General features: G+C 35.7%; 1 protein-coding gene across 2 annotated transcripts in view; it reads left to right on the forward strand.

Moving 5' to 3' along the window:
- Positions 1–23,465, forward strand: part of LOC114250432 (PAS domain-containing protein cky-1) — a 176,339-nt gene that overhangs the window by 84,873 nt on the left and 68,001 nt on the right. For both annotated transcript variants that reach the window (XM_028184300.2, XM_028184299.2), the window contains exons 4-5: positions 4,778–4,839; positions 6,827–6,916. In XM_028184300.2, coding sequence (XP_028040101.2) covers positions 4,778–4,839; positions 6,827–6,916 — 152 coding nt within the window. The remainder of the gene's footprint in view (positions 1–4,777; positions 4,840–6,826; positions 6,917–23,465) is intronic.

Consider the following 23,465-nt stretch of genomic DNA (forward strand, 5'->3'; position numbering starts at 1 on the left):
ATTTTTGGCCAATGTAGGAACCGAAATTACGGCCTTGCAGTCAAGGGCGCTATCTACTGCGTTACCGAGTCAGTACATTTCATTGCAATCTCAAGATAAATAGAATGCTTATTGGAAAAAGGATGTGTGGTGTCGTGGGACACCGGATAGGAACGAAATTCCTTATTATAAAAATATTAATTTCAAGTTCTATTCGAGGTATAAAGAAAAGAATTATTCGGGTATAAATTTTTTAGTATGATTTTTTCATTGATAAAAAAAACTACTTTCCATGTTATCAATTTTATTTTATTCACAATGATTTATATAAAATATATAATAAAAATATGTTATTTTTTGTACTTTATTACAAAGTTAGGTCGCACACTGTGTGTATTACTAATTTGTACATTATTACAAAGTTAAGTCGTACACTGTGTGCATTACTAATAAAAATCTTACGTTACGGGCGTTTTTTCTTGGTTAGGGTACCCTGCGCATCGTCCCATAAGGAAATTCGTTCCAAAAATGTTATGCTCTTTTTAATAATACGAGATCCAATAATTCATTATTTACTAACAGAGTATTTTTAAAACAGGTAAACTCGAAGTGCACACCGACCAGACCATACTAAATGTGTTTACGACAAAGACAAATCGAAAAATAATGTATTTTCTTGTGAGTCACACTAAAGACTAATCACACGTTAATAGAGGAAGTTCAAATCTCGATATTCACACTTTTTTTTTCATAATTTGGGTATTTAGCGATGAGTTTTGACAGCATCAATGGTAAAATACTTTTGTGTATTAATATTAGAAGCATCCAGTTAATTTGTCGAATTTCTGACGTTAATATATTAAATGTCTATCTTTCCATGCATTTGTGCAATTTATTTATCATGTTATCTTGCAACAATTCTGAATTTATCTTACAAATATATAACATATTTTACTGGTGGTAGGACTTTTATGAGTCCGCGCGGGTAGGTACCACCACCCCGCCTATTTCTGCCGTGAAGCAGTAATACGTTTCAGTATGAAGGGTAACTATACTGAGACCTTAGAACTTATATCTCAAGGTGGGTGGCGCATTTACGTTGTAGATGTCTATGGGATCCAGGAACCACTTAACACCAGGTGGGCTGTTAGCTAGTCCACCTATATAAGCAATAATAAAATAATAATAAAAAAATTATGCTTAATAGTCATATTAGCATATGACTGCTGCACCGTGGGACGAGGTTCGATTCCCACGTCGGACACACATTCGTGTGTCAAACAGGTTTGAAAGCTCTTTGCAACGGTCGTCTTAATTTTCAAATCTTCTTGTCAGGAATACGTGAAAGAATTTGCTACTGGGATGTCTCAGCCAACCGGGCTTGCAATTTATGATCTTAATATTAGGTTTGCTAGTCTTATAATTGACACAAATTAATTATCAGAATATTTTATTCATGATCATTTGTAGTCTGGACCTACATTTAGTTTTCAGTTAATAACTAGAGAAACTATCGTTTAAGTTTTTTTTTTTTTTGCGACTTGGATTTAAAGAATTATTCAAAATCAAAAAAATGTAAATGTAAATGTAACCTTTTTTTGTGCTTCGTTTAAACTAGATTTATTATTTATTTTATAACTAATCTAGCTATAGTGTTTGTTAGTTGATTTATTTATTTTTTTGATTTACTTACATGGGTGGACGATCTCACAGCCCACCTGGTGCTAAGGGGTTCCTGGAGCCCATAAGCATCTACAACGTAAATGCCGCCACCCATCTTGAGATATGAGTTCTAAGGTATCAATATAGTTACAACGGCTGCCCCACCCTTCAAACCGAAACTCATTACTGCTTCACGGCAGAAATAGGCGGTATCTACCCGTGTGGAATCACAGGAGTTCCTACCACCAGTGAAATTGAAATTGAAATTCAAATATCGGATATGCAGACATATCAATATATGTATATCAAACTTGCAAGTAATAAACCGACCAAAAACGTAAGTTTTTAGTATTACGTTATTTGTCCGACTTTGAATAACTATGAAATATATTTCACCAAAATCAATGTTAGCCGGCTCGAAATGAGAAATGGCAAGACGTTTTCAAGACAAATTATCAGCACATTAGAATCAGTTAGAGCGGCCCGTGAGCGCTATTTGCTCTGACTGTGACTGATGCTTGCTATGGTACAACTATTACATAGAAATTAGAGATACAAGACAGAATCGAATGAGTTAGTTTTAGTTTGTCATTGAATTCAGCATCAATTGTAAAGTCTACGTAACGACGCTCGTTTTTTTTATTTGGACATCATTACGTAGGTATTTTTAATACGCTTTTATTAGCTTGAGACGTATGTATGTTTGTAACGGAATCTTTGAACATGATTTTGTCCCCCTTCAAAACGTCGAATTAACACGAAATTCGGTATACTTATTAAGGACCGATGACAATTCAATATTAAAAAAAAAATTAAAAAAAATATATATTGAAAAAATTGAAATTCAACTAAAAAATGAAAAATAAATAATAGTTTAAAAAAACTAATAGAATACACTTTTATAATTCAACTAAAAAATAGAAAATAAATTTTAATAAATTTAAATTAAAAATAGTGTAAGAAAAAATTATTTTATTGTAAAAAAGCGTGGGGTGCTTTTCAGGATTTTATCAAAAAAAACCTTCTACTCATATCTGTTCATAAAATATTTAACTACTGATACAATGCACCCCATGCTTTTTTTTCAATAAAATCATTTTTTCTTACACTATTTTTAATTCAAATTTATTAAATTGTCTATGACACTGAATCTATGGTACTGTTTTGTTATTTTTTATGTAGACGAGTCGATGAGGTGATGCCACCCCTGTTCTCAAACTGTTAAAAAAGCCTATATACAATACAACGTGATTGCCATCGTCGACTTTGATGCGTGGAATCGACGAGCCAATTGTTTTGATTTAAGGATGCCCTCTCTTCTAACCGGAAAGCATGATTGCTTTGGCAATCAAAATATCGGGTGGTTCGGTTTTAGGCCGATACTACACATCCCTTTTGTTATAAAACAATTTAATTTCCTTCACTTCACCTTTTCCTTTTGTTTTACTCATTATATTGTGTTATTGTGTTAAATTGTGTACTCATTAAATTAATGGGTGTTTCCCGAGCGCTATGACATGTCCTTCTTCAAACGAGGCTTATGGAGAGTATTAAGCGGTAGGCAGCGGCTTGGCTCTGCCCCTGGCATTGCTGAAGTCCATGGGCGACGGTAACCACTCACTATCAGGTGGGCCGTATGCTCGTCTGCCTACAAGGGCAATAAAAAAATATGCTTTTATTGAATCACGATTATTCAATGAATAAGGTATAAAAAAAATCGTAATTTTACGTTTTTACTTACAATGAGATTTAAATTATATACAGTAAAAATATATCGAGGGCTGAAAGATGGTTAAAGCGACATTTCGCTTAATAAGCGACATTTATCTTTGTACTTTTTAATTTAAGGTCCATTTTATTTGGCATTAGTATCAAAAACCCGATGTTTTTAATTGAAATTCAATTAAGTTTACCCCATTCGAATAGCCGAAGAAGTTTTTTTGGTATGATACATTTTCCAAATTTCAAACTTTGATTGTCTTTCCTGTAAAGTTGCAAAAAAGTTGTTTACACCAAATAGCTTTTCACGCCTCGAAATGCTGAATAATATATCGTATAACCTGAAAATGTTCTACAATCATTATTAACGAAGCAGTCAATAGAACACATTAATATGGACTAACACAAAGGTCACGCCCACAAAGTTCAATCACAAATCACTCAAGCGTCCTCTTTTGTAGCTTCATTTTGCCAATTTTTTTTACGAGAAACTACTTAATAGTCATCAAATATATTTTTACGTCAAACTCTTATTTGCTCTAATTTCAGTTAAAACTAATACATTTAATCAGATTCACAGACATTACAGCAACAAGTATCTAGTAACTTTTCAATATTCTAATCCATCCTCCAAACTCCTTTTGAAATAGTTTAGAAAGTGTAAATCTCCTTATGCACAGCGGCGGGTCCATTAGAGACGGAATTATTCTGCTCCTTATCGATATAATCGGTACTCTAGTTATTGAGAGGTAGTAAATGCTCTTTGCGATAGGGTTTTGTGTACCCATATAAGTTAGTGGCATAAGTAAGCTCTGCGACGATGCAGTCGTGCGTCTCTTTGAAGAGTAGGATGCGGGCTTTATTTGCATTTGAGTCTTCGACCTCATGTCTCAAAGAATTTATAGGCTTAATAGTGACTAAGCTTAGTAGTAGTAGCTTAAATACCCCTATTACAAATGTTACTATAAAATTAATTTTAAATGTTTAAATCATAAATAAAGTCAAAGAAGATAATATGCTGTAAATAAAAACAGTTTATTATCGATTTACAGTCTTGGTGTGAACGAACCCTAACAGCTAAACCAGAGGCCAAGCTTATCGATATTATCAGTGCTCTGGTTATTGTTTATCGTACCTTCCTAGTACACGTGAAAGTATCGATAGATACTATCGATTAATTAAGCACCGAGTTTATTCCGTTAGCGTGTGACATCGATATTGTCAACATCGAAATATATGTTAAATACTGAAAAACAAAATATATTTACAAATCATAATTTCAAACTAATTATATTGAAAACTGCACTGTTATGCTTTCTAGTTAATTTGTTTTTTTTGCGTTTTCAACCTTATCTAGTTTTCTTATTGCTCCTTTTTTAAACAAATTTGTTAATGTTGTGCTTTTTTTTTGTTACAGTATTCAAACGCTTTGACATAAGCCATCAACCAACGACGTCATCGAATTTCGGATTCTCAAAGGTATTTTTCGAATTATAGAAGTTATGTATTATGGTATAGGGGGCATTAATATAATTTGTGTTTTATGAAATCCACAGAAACCAACTCAATTAATACTTCGATTTTTCTTTTACCGATTAAATTTGCGTTTTGCGGTAGGCAGCGGCTTGGTTCTGCCTCTGGCATTGCTGAAGTCCATGGGCGACGGTAACCACTCACCATCAGGTGGGCCGTGTGCTCGTCTGCCTACAAGGGCAATAAAAAAATTAAAAACAGCCATCTCGCGGCCCATCCATTAAGTGTGCATAAACGTTACGTCATGAGTGCCAACTATTTCAAGATTAAATTGTATTTTGAATAGAAAATATAAAATATAACTGCTTAACAGGTTAATGACCGGAGCAGTCCTGTGGGTGAATACTATTACTTTGCCAAAACAAAATAAGCGGTCCCTTGAGATCGCCGCAACTCACCTGCCCAGAATATCCCTGACCGCATATTTTCTATTGAATATGTAAGAAACGCGGACCGCCATGGCTCATCTAGGCTAGTAGCTACAACATATTGAAGGGGGACTATTCCACAATATAATTGCATAATCAAAAAACTAAAAGTAGGAATAGCTTATTTGAGTAATTGTTTATCCATATGCATTTAATTACTTTTGGCAAAAATCGCTAAAAATCTCGGTCCTTAACCTGTTAAGAGCATAGATATGCTGTTCGTTGATACCTACTTACAATGCATTATAGGTATTTTGTTTGCGTTAAATGGTTACCGGAGCTTATAGACGTTGACAACTTACATAAATGCCACCTCGAGACATGAGTTCTATGTCTTAGTTGCTGTAGTACAACAGCTGCCCCATCCTTCAAACCAAACGCATTACTGTTTCATGGCAGGTATAGACAGGGTCATGGTATCAACCCGTGTGGGCTCATAGCACGGCCAACCATGAGTATACTAGATATTATCTGAACATGCAATTGTAGATTATATTTCGAGAATCATAAATATTTTACCACAAAATTACTTTGAACTTATTATCACGTTTCTTTCCCACGCTTCAAATTCAAATTTTTACAAATCTTTACTATTAATTTCAATTTCAGCATCTCGCTTTATTTATTGCCTTTGTTGCCGGTCAGAGAGGGACAAAACATCCCTTACGTAAAACCAAGTATTATGGAGGTGTGGTCCATTGGAACCACTTATTAACTTTAATTCGTTGAGTTTTAATCATAAGTTGGGAGCTATTTTTCATTTTAGCTGTCTTAATATTTTGTTTGTACTTAAACAAAAATACTTCTGAAAGGGGGAAGCTTAATAAAAGCACAATGATAAATTTATTTAAGATAATTTATTTAAGGTAGAGGGGAAGAGGTCGACTGAAGAAGACATGGATGGAGTGTGTGAATGACGATATGATATATCAAAGTGGTAGGCAGCGGCTTGGCTCTGCCCCTGGCATTGCTGAAGTCCATGGGCGATGGTAACCACTCACCATTAGGTGGGCCGTATGCTCGTCTGCCTACAATGGCAATAAAATATAAAAAAAAAAATGAGAGAGAGGAGTGAGTGTGAGCGGCTGATAGAAGAGAATGGAAGAGAAAACTTACATGTCGTTCGAAAAAGGGAACTGTGGGCGCATTAGTACCATTGGCATTTCTCCAACACTGCCGATTTACTAAACACGTTACGACTAACCCGATATTGACATATTATTTTGTTTTTGGATCATATTATTATTTAAATCATCTCGAAATCGTCTGTCAACGCAAAAGTCAATATGTTGTAACAGTTCGATCAGGTTTTCGATGATTGACATCTAAACAGTACAATACTACCCGGAATTATAAATGAATCATTCTTGAACAAAACGATATAATATATAAACAGCAATTAAATATGATATTTGTACAAGTCATCTCATTATATATTTTTTTCACTAACAATAAAACTTAAATGTTATTATTCATTTAATATTACGATTGTTGTTTTCCGACAGGCACTTAACGGGTTTCTGATGATGATGACGCAAAATGGGAAACTGCTTTATATATCTGACAACGCGGCTGAATACCTCGGGCATTCTATGGTAAGTCAACATTAATTATCCATAGTTGTAGTAATATGTAGTCGACTTAACGTTGCACACGTTTGTTTCACTATTAATTTAAATTTTGGAATTTCATAATTTTGCTATGACGCTAATGGTTTGCCTGAAACGGAAGCTTTTAACTATTTAGATACTAAAATATGGTTCGAAAGTTTAAAATTTCCCTGAATCTATAACCTCAGCGTGTAGTGTCACATAGGTACTCTGTAGCGAAATCTGTGTGGACGTTTTACATATTCTCTGTGATAAAAATGAGTAAAGAATATCTTATATGGCTGCCTTAAAGTATCTAAACTACTACTAAACTATCTAAAATTAGGTTTCAAGTGAAAACAAACTATACCGCTATTTTTATAGACCTTTTTTTATTTTCGGTGAAATGTCACAGTTTATTCCCAGCAGCAATTGAATTTAAGGGTGCCGGATTCTGTTTATTGATTTCATGCTTATTAAGTTTTGCATGAAGCTACTAAAACCCAATGGTTACATCTGACTTGGATTGCTCACGGTTGCTTTTTTCCCTACCTATGCTGATAGCCTTGAGAGGCTATTTCAGCTTCTCCTAGACGTGTAGGTGAGCTCACGGGGCTCTAACTGGGATGTTGCGAAAATTGGCCCTAGCAAGAGTAGTGCTTCGCAAAATCTACCACCGGACCGGAAACGCGACCCACTGGGAAGATCTAGCGAAAATCAGTGGGCTGTCTATGGGTTAATTTACTTGTGGAACCCTTCGTCGCAAGCGACGGGCTGGACGGTTGCACAAAACTTCAACATAGTCGAATAATATGCATATGCATAAATTACAATCACACAAATAAACAAATAACACTTTTATTCGTAACACAAATTAAGAAAGGGGAACAATTTTTATGCAGACTCTTTTTTTAAACAGGTAACGTTAATGGTAGTGGTCACCAACTAGTGAATGACAGATTTTTGTAACTTCAAAAATAATCTTAAACTTTCTGTATTTTACTTAATTTAAAGTATGGATTATAAATATTTTACCTGTTTGATTCCCTTCATAGCCACGCGGAGGTGGGCACAGCGATCCAGTTACAAATGACATAGAATCTGACCCCGAATAGTTCCTCGTTAGTCCGAGCACCGATAAATTAATCACCGCGTTTCATTGTTTGCCGCTGCTGCACTCATGTGCCTTATACAGGGTGTTCCGAAACAAACACATTATTTTCAGGATCGGTTTCTCCTCTATCGGTCCTCTAATATTTACTTTAGGACAACTTAAAATGGCCAAAGTGTATTAAGGTTAAACTACAGACATCTACAACATAAATGCGCCACACACCTTGTGATATAAGTTCTAAGGTCTCAAGTATAGTTACAACGGCTGCCCTACCCTTCAAACCGAAACGCATTACTGCTTCACGGCAGAAATAAGCAGGGCGGTGGTACCTACCCGCGCGGACTCCCAACATGTCCTACCACCAGTAAAACGTTTGAAGAATGACTTATCATTCCGCTTCGTTACAACTTTAAATGCCTGCATACGCTTTGTATTGAAGGCTAATAAAATATGACCTAACTAAACCAACAAGTGGTTTTGTTGAACTCAGTCGATGAAGAAAATCGTTTCGGTCAGGGTAATAGTTACGGGTACAACTTCGGAAACAACCCTGACTAGTAAGTACACCCTGTACGATGTTGTTTTGGCGGTCGGCTCGTGTGAAACGTCGCTACCAAGGAGCAGATGTATGTGTAATGATAGCCGGTCAATGTGTTCAAATTGTGATTAATAGTTCGTTTAAGGAAGTATCATAACGAAACGAAGCGATCGAGTATTATCAATCTTTTTTTTTTTATTGCTTAGGTGGATGGACGAGCTCACAGCCCACCTGATGTTAAGTGCCCATAGACATCTACAACGTAAATGCGCCACCCATCTTGAGATATAAGTTCTAAGGTCTCAGTATAGTTACAACGGCTACCCTGCCCTTCGAACCGAAACGCATTACTGCTTCACGGCGGAAATAGGCGGGGTGGTGGTACCTACCCGTGCGGACTCCCAAGAGGTCCTCCTACCACCAGTGTCTTCGCTCAAATACACAATCTGGTGTAGACTTGGTAATATTTCTCTTCGGTTCTTTCTTATGTTTGGATGGTTTTCTATGAAGCGACAAAAAGTAGATTTAAATTGCCCAAAGTATTCATACAATTTTGTGTTAAGTGGTCCCCGGAACTCAAAGATGTCACAATTGAAAATTCAAAAATCTGCTGTTGCTTACTTGTTTCTGCCGCAAAGCAGTAATACTTTCCCATTTGAAGGGTTTTATTGTTGTCATACATACGATACATTTGAAACTTTAAGTTCATGTCTCAAAGTGCATGGCGGCACTCATGACCACAGCTTGGGCTCTGGTAGATACTTAACACTAAGAGGCCCGTGAGCTTGTTCTAATTCTGCCTGCGAAGCCTTGAAGAACTTTGCAACATAACAGTCCTATATAAATATCAATTAACCTAATTTTCGAATGGGATCAAACAAAATCATACAGAGACAATGAGCCTCCGTGTGATATGTGATGAAGATGTACGGCATCTTTGTCCAAAAAAAAAACGTATTTCAAGTTTCTCGTCAATCTACAATATTAATAATAATTAATATAAAAATTTAACAAAAACATGCAAAATTATCTTCACAGAATTATCTTCGGAAAACGTCAACAATTTATCTTACTTGACTTTTAAAACTAATTGTTGATCTTTCATAAACTCCAATCGAAGACATTAGATCCGCATCATAACTCTTTTAATATTACCAGCATTGTTTATAATTATATCGGCGAATGTTTATTATTTATCGACGCATCCGGGTAATCAATCTATTATATGAGTGCTAGCGAAACTAATAAAAAAAAACATGTTAAAAAATGATAGAGCGATTCGGTAGTATTTTGTCTATATTAATTTTTTATAATTATAACTATACTGAGACCGTAGAACTTATATCTCAAGGTGGGTGGCGCATCTACGGTGTAGATGTCTATGGGCTCCAGTAACCACTTAACACCAGGGGAGCTGTGAGCTTGTCCATCCACCTAAGCAAAAAAAAAAGGTATAACTAAGGTACAGTTGAACTTCACCATTTATTGTCAACATATGATACCAATAAAATATCAATAATTATTTTCTACATTACTCAGATTTTACCATTATAATACCTATATATTATGCACCCATATTATGCGCATATTAAAAAAAAATACTCAAACAGTATTAATGACTAATGCTTGCGTGCGAATGTACCTGCAATTTCAGGCCTGATTATTGGTACAGGTTCTGAGTATTTCACTTCGGATCAAAAATAAATGGGACCACTATTTTTCTTGTGCTCAATATAATGATAAAAAGGAAAGACTTCGATCAAAAAACATTCAAATTGATAATAAATGTTGAGCAAGTGGGATGGGTAGTTATTCGCCTTAAAAAAGCATTTAAAAATAATTCCAGAGATAGGAATAAAAGTACAAAAGATACTACATTTAAATCCCAATCCCGGACTTAGATTAGACCGCCCAATATCACATAGCTGATAATATAGATTCCATCTAGATCGATCAGAAAATAGATGAGCCACATCTATCGACAGAATTCCCACGATACAGTTTTTATAAGCCTCTAATGCGCCGACAATTAGTCATTAGAAATACGCTTTAACGTTTCAAGATTAAAGTACATTTTCGTAACATAGTTCTGGAGCTCTCCGTTAATATTTTATTGTTATTCCACAATTAAGATTAATGATAAGAGTCTAGTGGTACTTAATTCGAAATATCTGGTTAAAACAATGCGGTATTCTTTAATGCGATCAAATCGTTGTGTGGGAGGAGTCAAGTTAACTGTGTATATATATTTTTTTGTAATTTATTAAGAAAAGAGTTAGGGTTATAATTATGTTTTCACACTCCGTTTAGATCTTCGATACGGGCTAACGTTTTCATCTTCAGCTTTGATGTTCTTAATCTGATGTAATAGTATAGCCATAATATTACGATCAGTAGTCATGGATGACGTATGCAGATGACTTAGCGATCGCTATTGTTATGTAATTGGGCATGTATGGTGACATTATGAAGAAATAAGGTGCATCAATAATAAATAATTATACTAAGCAAACTGTAAGAATGATGACCGAACTCAAGCTACAAAAAATACCTTTTACTACTGTTATTGCTTCAAATACCCATTGCTGGAAAAATCATTTAAACATTACAATATGCGCAATTGGAAACTGAATGTTATTTTCGGTGTTTTCCAAACCCCAAACGACTCCTTTTTTTGGCAATATCCACAAGTATTTTTTCCCTTCAAATACGATAAGATGGTTTCGAAGACTTCTCACTAAGCTAGACTCCAAATTCCCAGATTTTTATTGCGAAAGTATAAATATAGCAGATAGATCCCTCGAGACGCCAGACGTATTAAGATAATGACGATAAATACTTTGAAAGAAATACAAATCTTCTAGTGACCAACGTTTTTATTACCTTTCTTTATTATGCTTAGAAAAACATTTCTCTTGCTATTACGAACACTGTCGGTAGGAAGAAAAATGAGCTCATACAGGTTAGTTTCTCGCATTCCTGCCTATTTTTGCCACGACGAAATCAGACGTTCCGGAAGGACAGGGTTGTTGTGTCCCCTTGCGAGGCACGAGTTGGGTCTAGGAGCAACCGCCTCTTTCCGGACCATGGGTTCCCTGTCTTACTAACCAGGGTTATTGATGTTGCAATTATTGTGGTAATGGGCTGAGCTTGTTGGGAGAAACTGTTGCTTAATGAGGACTTAATAGAGCGAAAACCCTGGACCGAACATGGGCGTGCATCATTTCATGTTTCTACCATTCCTTCGCGTCTTTAGTTTTTACTAACTACTTAAAATTTGGAACAATTGACTTGAATTGGTTGTATAGCATACCGCTGATGCATTGTTCAGAAGGCAGCATGGATATAAAGAAGGGCACGATAACTATTAGTCCAATATAACCTGAACTTTTACTGAGTGTCTTTAGGTGAATGACGTCAATTGACTTCAGTAGCTACATCATGTCACGTGGACAGCTCATCCATTTAATCCATTAAATAAACGAAAAATATGCCTTAATTTCGATGAAATTAGAACACAGTGTAACTTTTCCTTACCACATTTAAAAGATTCATCAAGCCTCATGGAACCGAAAGCGCTGAAAGGCAATAAAGAAAACCACACACATAGCGACCGAGAGGCGGCCGAAAAACAATAGGCACACAATTCAATATATGCCAGCCGAACAATGTAACGATAATGCCACAAACAATAATACCCTTTCGTCGCACAAACCACTATGCCGATCGATTCAATACTAGTTTGACAACGTGGGTTCTGGTGCAGAAAGTGAAAATGTTAATTAATACAATGCTTCATCGAACTTATATATTTCAATCGAATTAAATGCTGACAATTTACGAAAATATTACAATCTTAGTAATCAAGAAGAATTCAAAACTAAATTGAATTAGTAATTTAGTCATATATACGAACTTATACGTTTTGAATCATGCTACCAAATAATACGACTAAATATTATTTGCTAAGCAACACATACACGGGTTAGTTTACAAATATCATTATAAGTTACGAATTAAAGGTCTCTACAGTAAACGTCCAATTAAAATGGACCTTAGAAATCAATGCAACATCTTACATTTTATTCGAAATCAACCAAAGGAACGGTTCTAGTCAGTTTAGTCGCTGTAAGTAATGATAGGGCCGCTTCTACGCCTGCGGCTGTTTTATGCATTTATCACTTCTATTGTGACTATGGCCTTTGTGAATACAATGATTGTTTTATACTTGTAGAGATTATGTGATATCTATAATATTACGGATAACTTTTTAGTGAATGGTTGCGAAAATTACTAAATATACTAGGTAAATTTACTACTAACCCGCAAATAGGTCTAATGGTTCCCCCTCTCGCGCCGCACGAGGCCATTGCCCCTAATTTCCCTTTATTACGTCACCAACACATTTAAGTGTTTCTTTATACACAGTATATTTGACTACCAACTCCTCTGAACAATATTTAACACTACCAACATCATTAATATCACAAGGCTCAAACAAAGCACTGAAGTAGCACGAGTGTTTGTGTTATACATGTAAAGAATTACAATGCCATCAATCAATTCAGACAAGTGTACATTTGTTAACAAAATTACTGCCCGTGCTTTAGTTATACCATCATTAATCTGTATATCCAGGGGCATGTTTGTTTGTATAACATTTGTTGCGTACTAGTCTTGCGCTGATTTACATAAAGTTCGACTTGCTGTATAGCAGAGAAGCGACGCGATGTGTGATGGTTTTTTAAAAAAAATAAAAAAAACTTATTCGCCTCGTTATCAATACAGTGGATTCTGGTCGTATATATCCGTTGAGTTATGATTTATCGTATTCTAATTTTGAACCAATTTTGAGATAATTTACTTTAATTAAATTTGAAAAGACTTTGGAAAGAGAATTTTATTTTATTGCCCGTATAGGCAAACATTCGGCTCACCTGATGGTGAGTGGTTACCGTCGCTCATGGACGTCAGCAATGCCAGGGGTAGAGCCAAGCCGCTGCGTACCGTTTTCTAAAAAGAGATGCTATTATTGATTGTACAAATAAATTAGAAGCAGCAATTAGAGTTGCCTGTACTCTCTAATGAATACCTATTCGAACAAATAATTATATATGTATACTAGCTAGGCCGGCAAACGTTGTTTTGCCATATAAATTATTTCTAGGAAAAATAAATAGCCTAGAAACCGACTGCAGCGCCATCTGCCGGGCTGATTTGTATAAACCATTCTTGAATCCACCTCAAGGTACGCAGAAAATTTCATTAAAATCGGTCCAACCGCTTAGGAGGAATTCAGTGGCAAACACACGCACAGAAGAAATATATATTTAAAGATAAATAAATACATACATCGTTAACAATAGGTTGATAACATAAAAGTAACAGTAATTTCAAACCATTTATTTCTAATATTATAAACGACCGAAATAATCGCAACTATTCGTCATCAAAAACAAATCCAAAATCATATTCAACAAATAGGACCTCCCAGTCGATACCAAATGGAATCAATTTTAAAACATTGAACAATCAAAAATAACTGGAACGCTTGTTTGGCGTATCTCCCAATCAAATTGTTGCTATAACGGTACGTGTACGGTACAGTACGAGATCACAATAAGTCGTTGAATCAATCGAAAATATCGAAAATTCCCGCTGAACGTGAAAGTTATTGAAATAGGGATGTCTGTGATAAATTTATTACAAAATTACAATTTGTGTACTGTAAGATTGATATTTAAAAGTGAATGTAGCAATATAATTTATTTATTAAAGCTTATAGCAGAATTTGATACTAATTGGTTAACAATATTAATGGACGTTAAAAAATAGATCCTTGATGTAGCGTACCGATTACTGGTGAGTCTTGTGAGTCCGCACGGGTAGGTACCACTACCCTGCCTATTTCTGCCGCGAAGCATGCGTTTCGGTTTGAAGGGCGGGGCAGCCGTTGTACTGTTAAAAGTGAGACCTTAGAACTCATGCCTCAAGGTGGGTGGCGGCATTTACTTTGTAGATGTCTATGGGTTCCAGTAACCACTTAGCACCAGGTGAGGCCGTGAGCTCGTCCACCCATCTAAGCAATAAATAAATAAAAACTGCTTTATACCATCGCATATCCTATCCTACCATTAGCACAGAATGCATTCCTTATACGTAGTGCCTCTGCCTTCACTTGGTACGAAAAGACCATTTTACCTCATCACTATTACTCAAATAAAAAATGATGTAACAGTAGAACTCACATAGCACTCGTTGGCAGGGTGGTTCTGACCCAGCATGGCATCCCGGGATACCAGCCTGGATGGCCTGACGGGCTGCCGTACCGAGGCGGCTGACATTCCAAAGCCTTCGTTGCGCCTCGAAGGCTCCGTCAGACGGGCGTCCTTGGATTGAGTCGTGCATGTGACTGCAGTGTTGACCGCGGTAACACCCTTACTCTGTCCAGGTTCTGACCTCAAAGGGGATGCTTGGGCGAGAGTATGGGGAGTCTTTTAGTTGGTAGATCCTTAAATACCATTGGACCTGCGCTCCGCTCCCAACTTCTGCGGACTGTCCAGTCCCACATACTTGGTGGGCTCCCAAGGCCCAGGGTCCACACAGAAGGTTTGGCCCCCGGTCCAGAAAAAAAATAGCGTCATTAGGTATTATCTGATTAACAGCCAAAGATCCAATCTAATATATTCCCATTGATACTTCTATTAATTCTATTCTATTCTGAATATAATAGATTAGTGTCGTCACTAAATAATATTATCATAATAGATTTCAGTGAATATTATTAATACCGGCTTCAAATGACTAAAAACTCTGATTTCTAGAGTTTACGCGATCTTATTAGTACCAGCCCTGTTCGATTACGAATCAATGATATATAGATAAATAGAATAGGCCCACCGCAGAGTATCGATGTAAAATGAACGATTTCAGTTAGAAATCGCTTCACCTCCATGTTTGTTTATTGTATTCGCTCATGGGCGGAGAAAACTCATTGGTTATTGGAACGACTGCATTAATAGTAATGATTGGTCTCAGCTACGGAACTTATAAACAATGTTGTCTCCACTTAACCGTGAGTCACTTCTCAACTGCAGCTCTGGACAATTTAATATTGAAAATCTGTAATAGTGTCCACCTCGTTGTTCTATTCTGTGACATCTATATATTAATACGTGAAGCAAAAACTTTGTATCCCTTTTTACGAAAATTGCGCGGACGGAGGAGTATGAAACTTTCCACACTTATAGAGAATACTAGCGACCCGCCCTCGCTTCGCTTCGGAAACATTAAAACACACATGAAACCAAAAAAATAAAATAAAAATAAAATAAAAAAAAGTAGCCTATGTTCATCAGGGACAATGTCGGCTTCTAATGGAAAAATAATTTTTCAAATCGGTCCAGTAGTTTCGGAGCCTATTCGAAACAAACAAACAAACAAATCTTTCCTCTTTATAATATTAGTATTGATAGAGAAGAAGTGCACAATGCTAATATTTTTTAAAATAATGCATAAAAGATACATTAAATCAATAAAGAAAACATTACACACACTACATACCATGTATTTGACGCACACACGCATGCATACTATTTATTGTCAAACTTTTGTTCTTGACGTCTGTTGTCAAATTGAGAATAGATTAAATATTGTTTGTCTTTGTTAATATTTTTTATAGTGTACTCTTGGCGAAATTTGTGATTATTGTGAAAATACAATCATAATAGTGTCCAAATTTACAACTCCAATTAATTATAGTCGAATTTCGACTACTGCGGGATCTCTAGTTATAACAAATATACGTTTTAATCTCGCGTTTATTTGATACCACCTTACACAATTTCAAACTTTTTGAATGCTATACAGTTTTCGTGGTCACAGATATCGATTAATATACATAGTGTTTCTGAAAAAAAATTCACTCATCACAAACTAACTTATATTTACTACGGCGTGACCAAAAGCAAACTTTACAACTCAAATAATGTCAATGGCGAATCAATTACAAAATAACAAACTTATTGGGATATATCTATTAAGGTTCGCCGTCAATTTTATTTTCCCTGTATGCGACAAAAAAAAAAAACATTAATAAGGATCATTGCATTTTGTAGTTTCTGACTAGACATGATAAGTTCAAGCCTAAATTATTCTCATTTAAGATTCCTAAGTTATCTCATTGCAATTGCCCAACACACGCGCATAAATAGGAGCAAACATAATCCTCTGGTATGAACGCTCTGGTATGCTAAATTCCATATGCGTCGATTCTGGTGTATTTTTCTTTTTCTCAGTTTTTTATTTTACACGGGTGAACAAGCTGACGGCTTACCTAGTGTAAAGTGGTCACCGGAGCCCATAGACATCGAAAACGCAAATGCCTCAACCCACATTGAGACATAAGTTCTACGTCACAGTTCTATAGCATAACCGCTCCTCTAGCCTCCAAATCGAAACGCATTACTGCTTCACGATAGATATAGTCAGCAGGATGACGGTACCTACACGTCCGGACTCACAAGATGCCCTACCACTATTAAATGCGTAGTAAAACCAGTAGATATATCGGAGACTGCCAGAAATTTCTACCTATTTAGGCGATTTCGCCTTATTTGTTATTGGCACCATAAATGACATAATATTTCACAAATTATCTCCCATTATATCCATAAATGGTCTATGGCAGTCCTTTCGAATGAAACTCTTCTTAATTTCGGATTATGACTTTTCTGCTTACACTGTCGCCCGCTAAGCGGTGAGGCAATTGAGAATCTAAGCATCTCCTACTGTATTCTGATTAATTTCGTTGCCGAATATAAGACAGATAGATTATTATCGTTTCCGCGGTCTACCTGGACCTCATCGTTCGAAATATTTTAATGTAGTCGCCGCTGTGGATTTAGGGCTAAATATGGATACTCACTAATATATTTTAATTCGACTTTACAATAAATACGAAGCTGTTATATCCATAGTATAAGTCACGGATACTCTAATATCATTAACATAGCTCTTTGTCACTATGCCAATGCGATCTTAGTGTTCGCTTTCCACGTTCTTATCGTGGACCGTAGATCTACACACGTGACAGTGTGACTGAGATCTTGACGAAGCGAGAGTGTTTCAAAACGAACCTTGGCCTCGTTGATCCAGGACTCGGAGAACGAGAAAATAAAGTTTATTATGCATATATCTAGGTTTTTTTTATATATTTCATATGTAGCTAAAGCATACTCTGTGTTAATTGTGTTTATGTATGTCTATTGTTTATTGATCCATTTCCAATATAAACAGATTGGAATCCAATTTGGAAGTCCTCGTGGCCTAACAGATAAGACGTCCGGTGCATTCGTGTTGAGCGATGCACCGGTGTTCGAATCACAGGCGGGTACCAATTTTTCTAATCAAATACGTACTCAACAAATGTTCACGATTGACTTCCACGGTGAAGGAATAACATCGTGTAACAAAAATCAAACCCGCAAAATTATAATTTGTGTAATTACTGGTGGTAGGACCACTTGTGAGTCCGCACGGGTGGGTACCAACGCCCTGCCTATTTCTGCCGTGAAGCAGTAATGCGTTTCGGTTTGAAGGGTGGGGCAGCCGTTGTTACTACGTTGTACGAATTATTTACGTTGTAGATGTCTATGGGCTCCAGTAACCACTTAACACCAGATGGGCTGTGAGCTCGTCTACCCATCTAAGCAATAAAAAAAAAGCTTGTTGTCAGTTCTTTCACTTTAATTTGAGATATCATCGAAAGCCTAAGCTGACGGGAATGGCTGTTTTATAATTATTTTACATTACGATTCCACGTTCCGTCCCCTCCATGATGTGTACACAAATATGAATACGCTCGGCGTATTACGCCACACGATGGCCGCAAGCCGTAATAAATTTTCATCAACTTATCGAACCGAGAATTCATGCACTTAAATCACGGCTCCACTTCATTGATACCTAAATAACGTGTTGTTGCAGTTAAATCCAAAGTGAATTACGTCATAGTATTGTTAATATGATTCATGGACACCGCAGTTGAGTACAGGTGTGAAATAGCGGTATTCATATAATAACACAGGAAGAGATATTATCATTCGCAGACTCGAGCATGCTTGTCTTGTAGGAGCAAATCTGCGTTGCAGTTACAAATTTACGAGTTTAAGGTATTGTATCTTAACGCTTAGGTCGGTTTTGTACAGTTAAAATAATATATTAAGTTAATCGCTGTTGCAGTAGTAATATGAGATACAAGCCCCGATGCAAAATAGTTCGTCTGGTGTGAAGTTTTCTCTGTGAGATGTTTGCGTTATGTTTTTTTGAATATTTTTTGAAAAAATTTATGTTATGTCATGAATTTTTAATGAATGCATGAATTATTTAAGTCATGAAAGAATTTCAGTTATGTTAAAATAAACTTTAAAATGTTCCTCAGATTGTGGTTTACTTTTTATTAAAAGTTCTTAATTATTTTAACAATATTTACTTTCAATATTTTGCTTTGCCCTACTTTCCCATACTAGACGAACTAATTTGCATCGGGGTTCGTATATGCGATGAAATAAAGCTGTCATTTATTAGATAATGAAATTTTAACGAAGACGAATTTTAAGTTAGAAATATTTATTAAGTACTAGCTGACCCGGCAAACTTCGTAGTGCCTCAATCGATAAATAAAAGACCTAAGCTTTTGTATAAAATAAACTTAAAACAAACAAAAGGAATCCGTCTAACGGGGGACATATCAGAGGAAGACAAAATTGTATTTTTTTTACCTTAAATTAAATTACCTTTTAAATCTTCTCTGGACTTTCACAAATATTTTAAGACCAAAATTAGCCAAATCGGTCCAGCCGTTCTCGAGTTTTAGCGAGACTAACGAACAGCAATTCATTTTTATATAATATAGATTATGCTTACAAAATTTAAGTTCATCTTGTTGATTTCATTCTTCAAAGCAGAGTTTGATTTGTAACAAACGATTCAGAGTACAAACACTGTCCACATTATACATTCGCCTATTCTCGTCGACATGTTTGCATAAATTACAATGCGTTTACATCGTTATGGGCGGGGAGGCCTAAAGCAATTATGTTATGTGTGCATGATTAAATAATTTCACTTCGTTCTAATAAAACGTTGGGGAACACAAGGCCGGTGGTCTTGAAATTTTAATTCACCATAAACAATTTGATGTGGATTTTTCGTCTTAATTGTTAGCTTTAGAAGAGAATAAAGGTTATGTTTGTTAAGCTGATTTGAATTTTATGTATTTTATCGTTTACTTACCACATTTATAATTGGCTTTATATTGTATACATGTAATGTGGCTATGTTATTGTCATTATAGATATCTAGCTCCAGATAATCTATCAAGCAAAGTTCAGATGTATGTTTCATGCAATCAATTTTAAGAAAGAACTAAAATTGAAGACGTAAAATTGCAAGTATCAAAAATTTTAAAATATTTTTTTGAGTTACTTTAAATATATGTACATCTATTTTCAATTATTGTATAACTGGAATTTTTAACACAATTAGTGCAAATAGTATCACAATCTGACAAAATACTCTCGATTTCTACTAACACGGCTTCAAGTTAAACAATTTTTAAGTTTAAGTACAGTTAGAAACAAAAATTAACTATCCCAAAAAAAGATAATCATCCTTTTTGTAATCGTCCTCTTTTGTAATTACACTGTGGAGTACCAAGATATGCTAGCGATCACAGAGCAATGTCTTATCAACGATTGCAATAAATTTACGTGAGTTTTTCCACGTGGCTCTCACACGCCCCCCACGGGTAAGGCGCGTGGGCGGGAATGACGCGTAATGTCTTAACGCTGGCTTCGCGACAGGTGGGCGGGGCATATGACGTGCGCATGACACCGCGCGTAAGGATGACAGTGTCGAGTTTGTATGTAATTACCGTAATTGAAGTTGTCACGTGTGAATGTCGCTTTTGAGATGAAGCTATGGTGGGAATGAGAATTTTCGTGTCAGGGTTTTACGGTGATTAACGATGACGCTAATAGACTTAAGCCTGACATCGTTGTTATGTATCTTAGACTTCAAAGTAGAAATCGTGACTTTGAGATGGTACTAGAAATGACATGTAACAATGTCTTCAACTTACCCTAATGTTCAACTATGATATCTGACAACTCTAATTTACGGGAACTAACAGCTATGGTATCACTAGGCAGTAATGAGTCTGCTTACAACACCAAAAAAAATTTTAAAAGCTATTTTACACTCACGTATCGCGCATAAATGCATTTTCAACCTAAAAACGGTAACGAAATTTAAAATATTAAAATTATTTGTGAAAATAAAATAAGTCATTATTTTCGATCACCCCTGTGCATCAAACACTATAAACTCTCGCAATTTTGTTACGAAAATTTTAACGGGTTCTTAAGCGAAATATGATTTAATTAAAGTTATTAAGGCTGTCTATGTTTAATTGAAATCTGTTTGTATAGTATGAAAGCATAAACTGTACTGGTAGACTCGTTTGACCTCGGGGTCAGTAAATTAAAACTCGACTCGTGCACTTAATATTATAAAATTACGTAGTTTCTATATTTATGAATGACTGTCAACAAAGATAACAATTATTTTCTTTATAAAACCAGTTCTTAGGTGGAACCGTTCAGATAAAAATAAAATTATTTGTACTGTATTCCGGATCTTGTTGAATTCAGCTCTGTATGTATAGATTATAGATAATTATAACGTAAATTGTAAATACGTACTTTGGAGTCTAAGGATCTTTTTAAAACGAACTTAGCTAATGACTCAATTTGCGGATAGAAGATATAGGAAATATGTGCATATACATATATCATGGGACAGTATGATTGCAACGACTTAAGGACAAAAATAAATAATTCTCGCATAGTCGTGAAACACACACTATAAGAGCTTGCTACGAAAAATAAAGGTTAGATGAATAAAACAAAGTATTGTACTAGTAGTAGTACTAGTAGTAGTAGTAGTAGCAGCATAGTAGTAGTAGCATAGTAGTAGCATAGTAGTAAGTTGCATATTTCGTTAAGATCCCTCGAGTGATATCTTAAGAAAAGATAAGATAGGATTACGTTACAGATACAGATACTTAATAGTCTCGTCAATAGTAATACGTGATAGATGCGACACATGTATGAATTAAAAAAAAGAAAAAAATGGTCATCGGAACAAAGAATCAGTTGTTAAAAAAAGCTGCCCCTTCTTCTTGGATTACTTACCTATACAAAGGTTGCCCCACTCTTCGAACCGAAACGCATTACTGCTTCACGGCAGGTATAGGCAGGGTGGTGATCTCTATCCGTGCGGGCTCACAACACGCCCTACCACCAGTAATGAGAACTCGATGAGTTTACTAGTGGCTATGCAAGAGTTTTTTGTGCTTAGTGCGAGTTTTTAAACTTCTCGATCACGTAAAAGTTAACTCTAATTTGTATGGAGTTGGGCAGCGTTCCTACGTTTGGCGCTAGGGCCGCTATTTCAACTCCATACAAAGGGGAATGCCCACTCTCCATAGTATGCTGGGCCAAAAAATGGACATCAAATATTACTATAAAAATGGACTGTTTCAAATTCTTAAATGTATTGGATATCTCAAAAAAATCAAAAACCTTGTTTTTTCAATAGAGCTGCTTTTTTTAAACTACTTACTGTAAACTGTAGTGGCGCTCATTCGGAAGAAAGTAAATGCATATTTATTTATGCCAAAATTAATACACTGAGTATTTTTTCTCTAATCTATTGCCCACTTTGGGCCCGAAACGGGCATTTCCCTTTGAGTGTAGCATTTGGGCTCATTACAAAGAACGCTAATTGCGGAACACGACATAAAATCCGTCGCCGCAAACTCAAAGCAAATGCTTTTATTTTTAAAGAGGCGTGTACTTAGCGAGATTACCTCGACAATTTCATCAGTGCGCCGACCGCAGGCCATATTATTTTAATATTAGACTCGGCACCTTTGTTTCCTGCGTCTCGCTATTGTTTTTGATCAACATCTGCTGTTATGTAATCGTTTTAAAATAAAATAATTTCGTTCCATTTCAGAAATTGCTTTATCTATACTTAATATATAAATCTACAGTGGTTTTTACGGATGTTCCGTTATAGCTACTGAACCATGCATCTGATTGACTTGAAACTTGGTATCTATGTAGAAAATACATGTATTTAATGGATAGGCTAATATTTATATGAGTGTTGGACTTCCTACACCAATTGCGGGAGCGATAATGATGAGAATCTTTGTGGGGGTGAGAAATAATAATGTAAATTTTAAATGGCCAGCGATATAAATTTTCGATATTTAAATTATCCGAGTTTTGTGACCGTTTGTTGTTGGATAAGTTCCGTTAAAGATTCTTAATACGTTTACTAGTTCTTCGTCTTTTACTCACACCTCAAAATATGTATGAAATTTAAATCGCATGTTATTGGGTACTAAAATCTATTTATTTACGTAGTAGTGTTTTAGATGAGCAAGAAATTAAATTTGCGAAATTACGCAATTTGTTAGAACACAGAACTTCACCGGAATTGTGACAGACGCGTTATTAGCTCATTGGCGTTTCCGATCCGGTGGTAGATTCACAGACAGGCTTGAGCCCCGTGAGCTCACCTACTAAGGTTAAGGTTACGCTCAAATGGTCTCTCAAGACCATCAGCTTAGGTAGGAAAAAAAAATGTTATACCCGCGCATACTCCCTTTTTGCAGTAGACACTTGTTTGCCTTACAAAATTTTTTGAAAGACGCGCAACAATTTTGATGTACTAAACGTTTCATTTTGAAAATATCTGGATATTTAATTTACATTTTTTTTGTATTGTCTTCCCATCGTTCATCTTTACTTTTGACGCAATAACAATAA

Source organism: Bombyx mandarina, chromosome 07, assembly GCF_030267445.1.
Source record: "Bombyx mandarina strain Sakado chromosome 07, ASM3026744v2".
Classification (NCBI taxonomy): domain Eukaryota; kingdom Metazoa; phylum Arthropoda; class Insecta; order Lepidoptera; family Bombycidae; genus Bombyx; species Bombyx mandarina.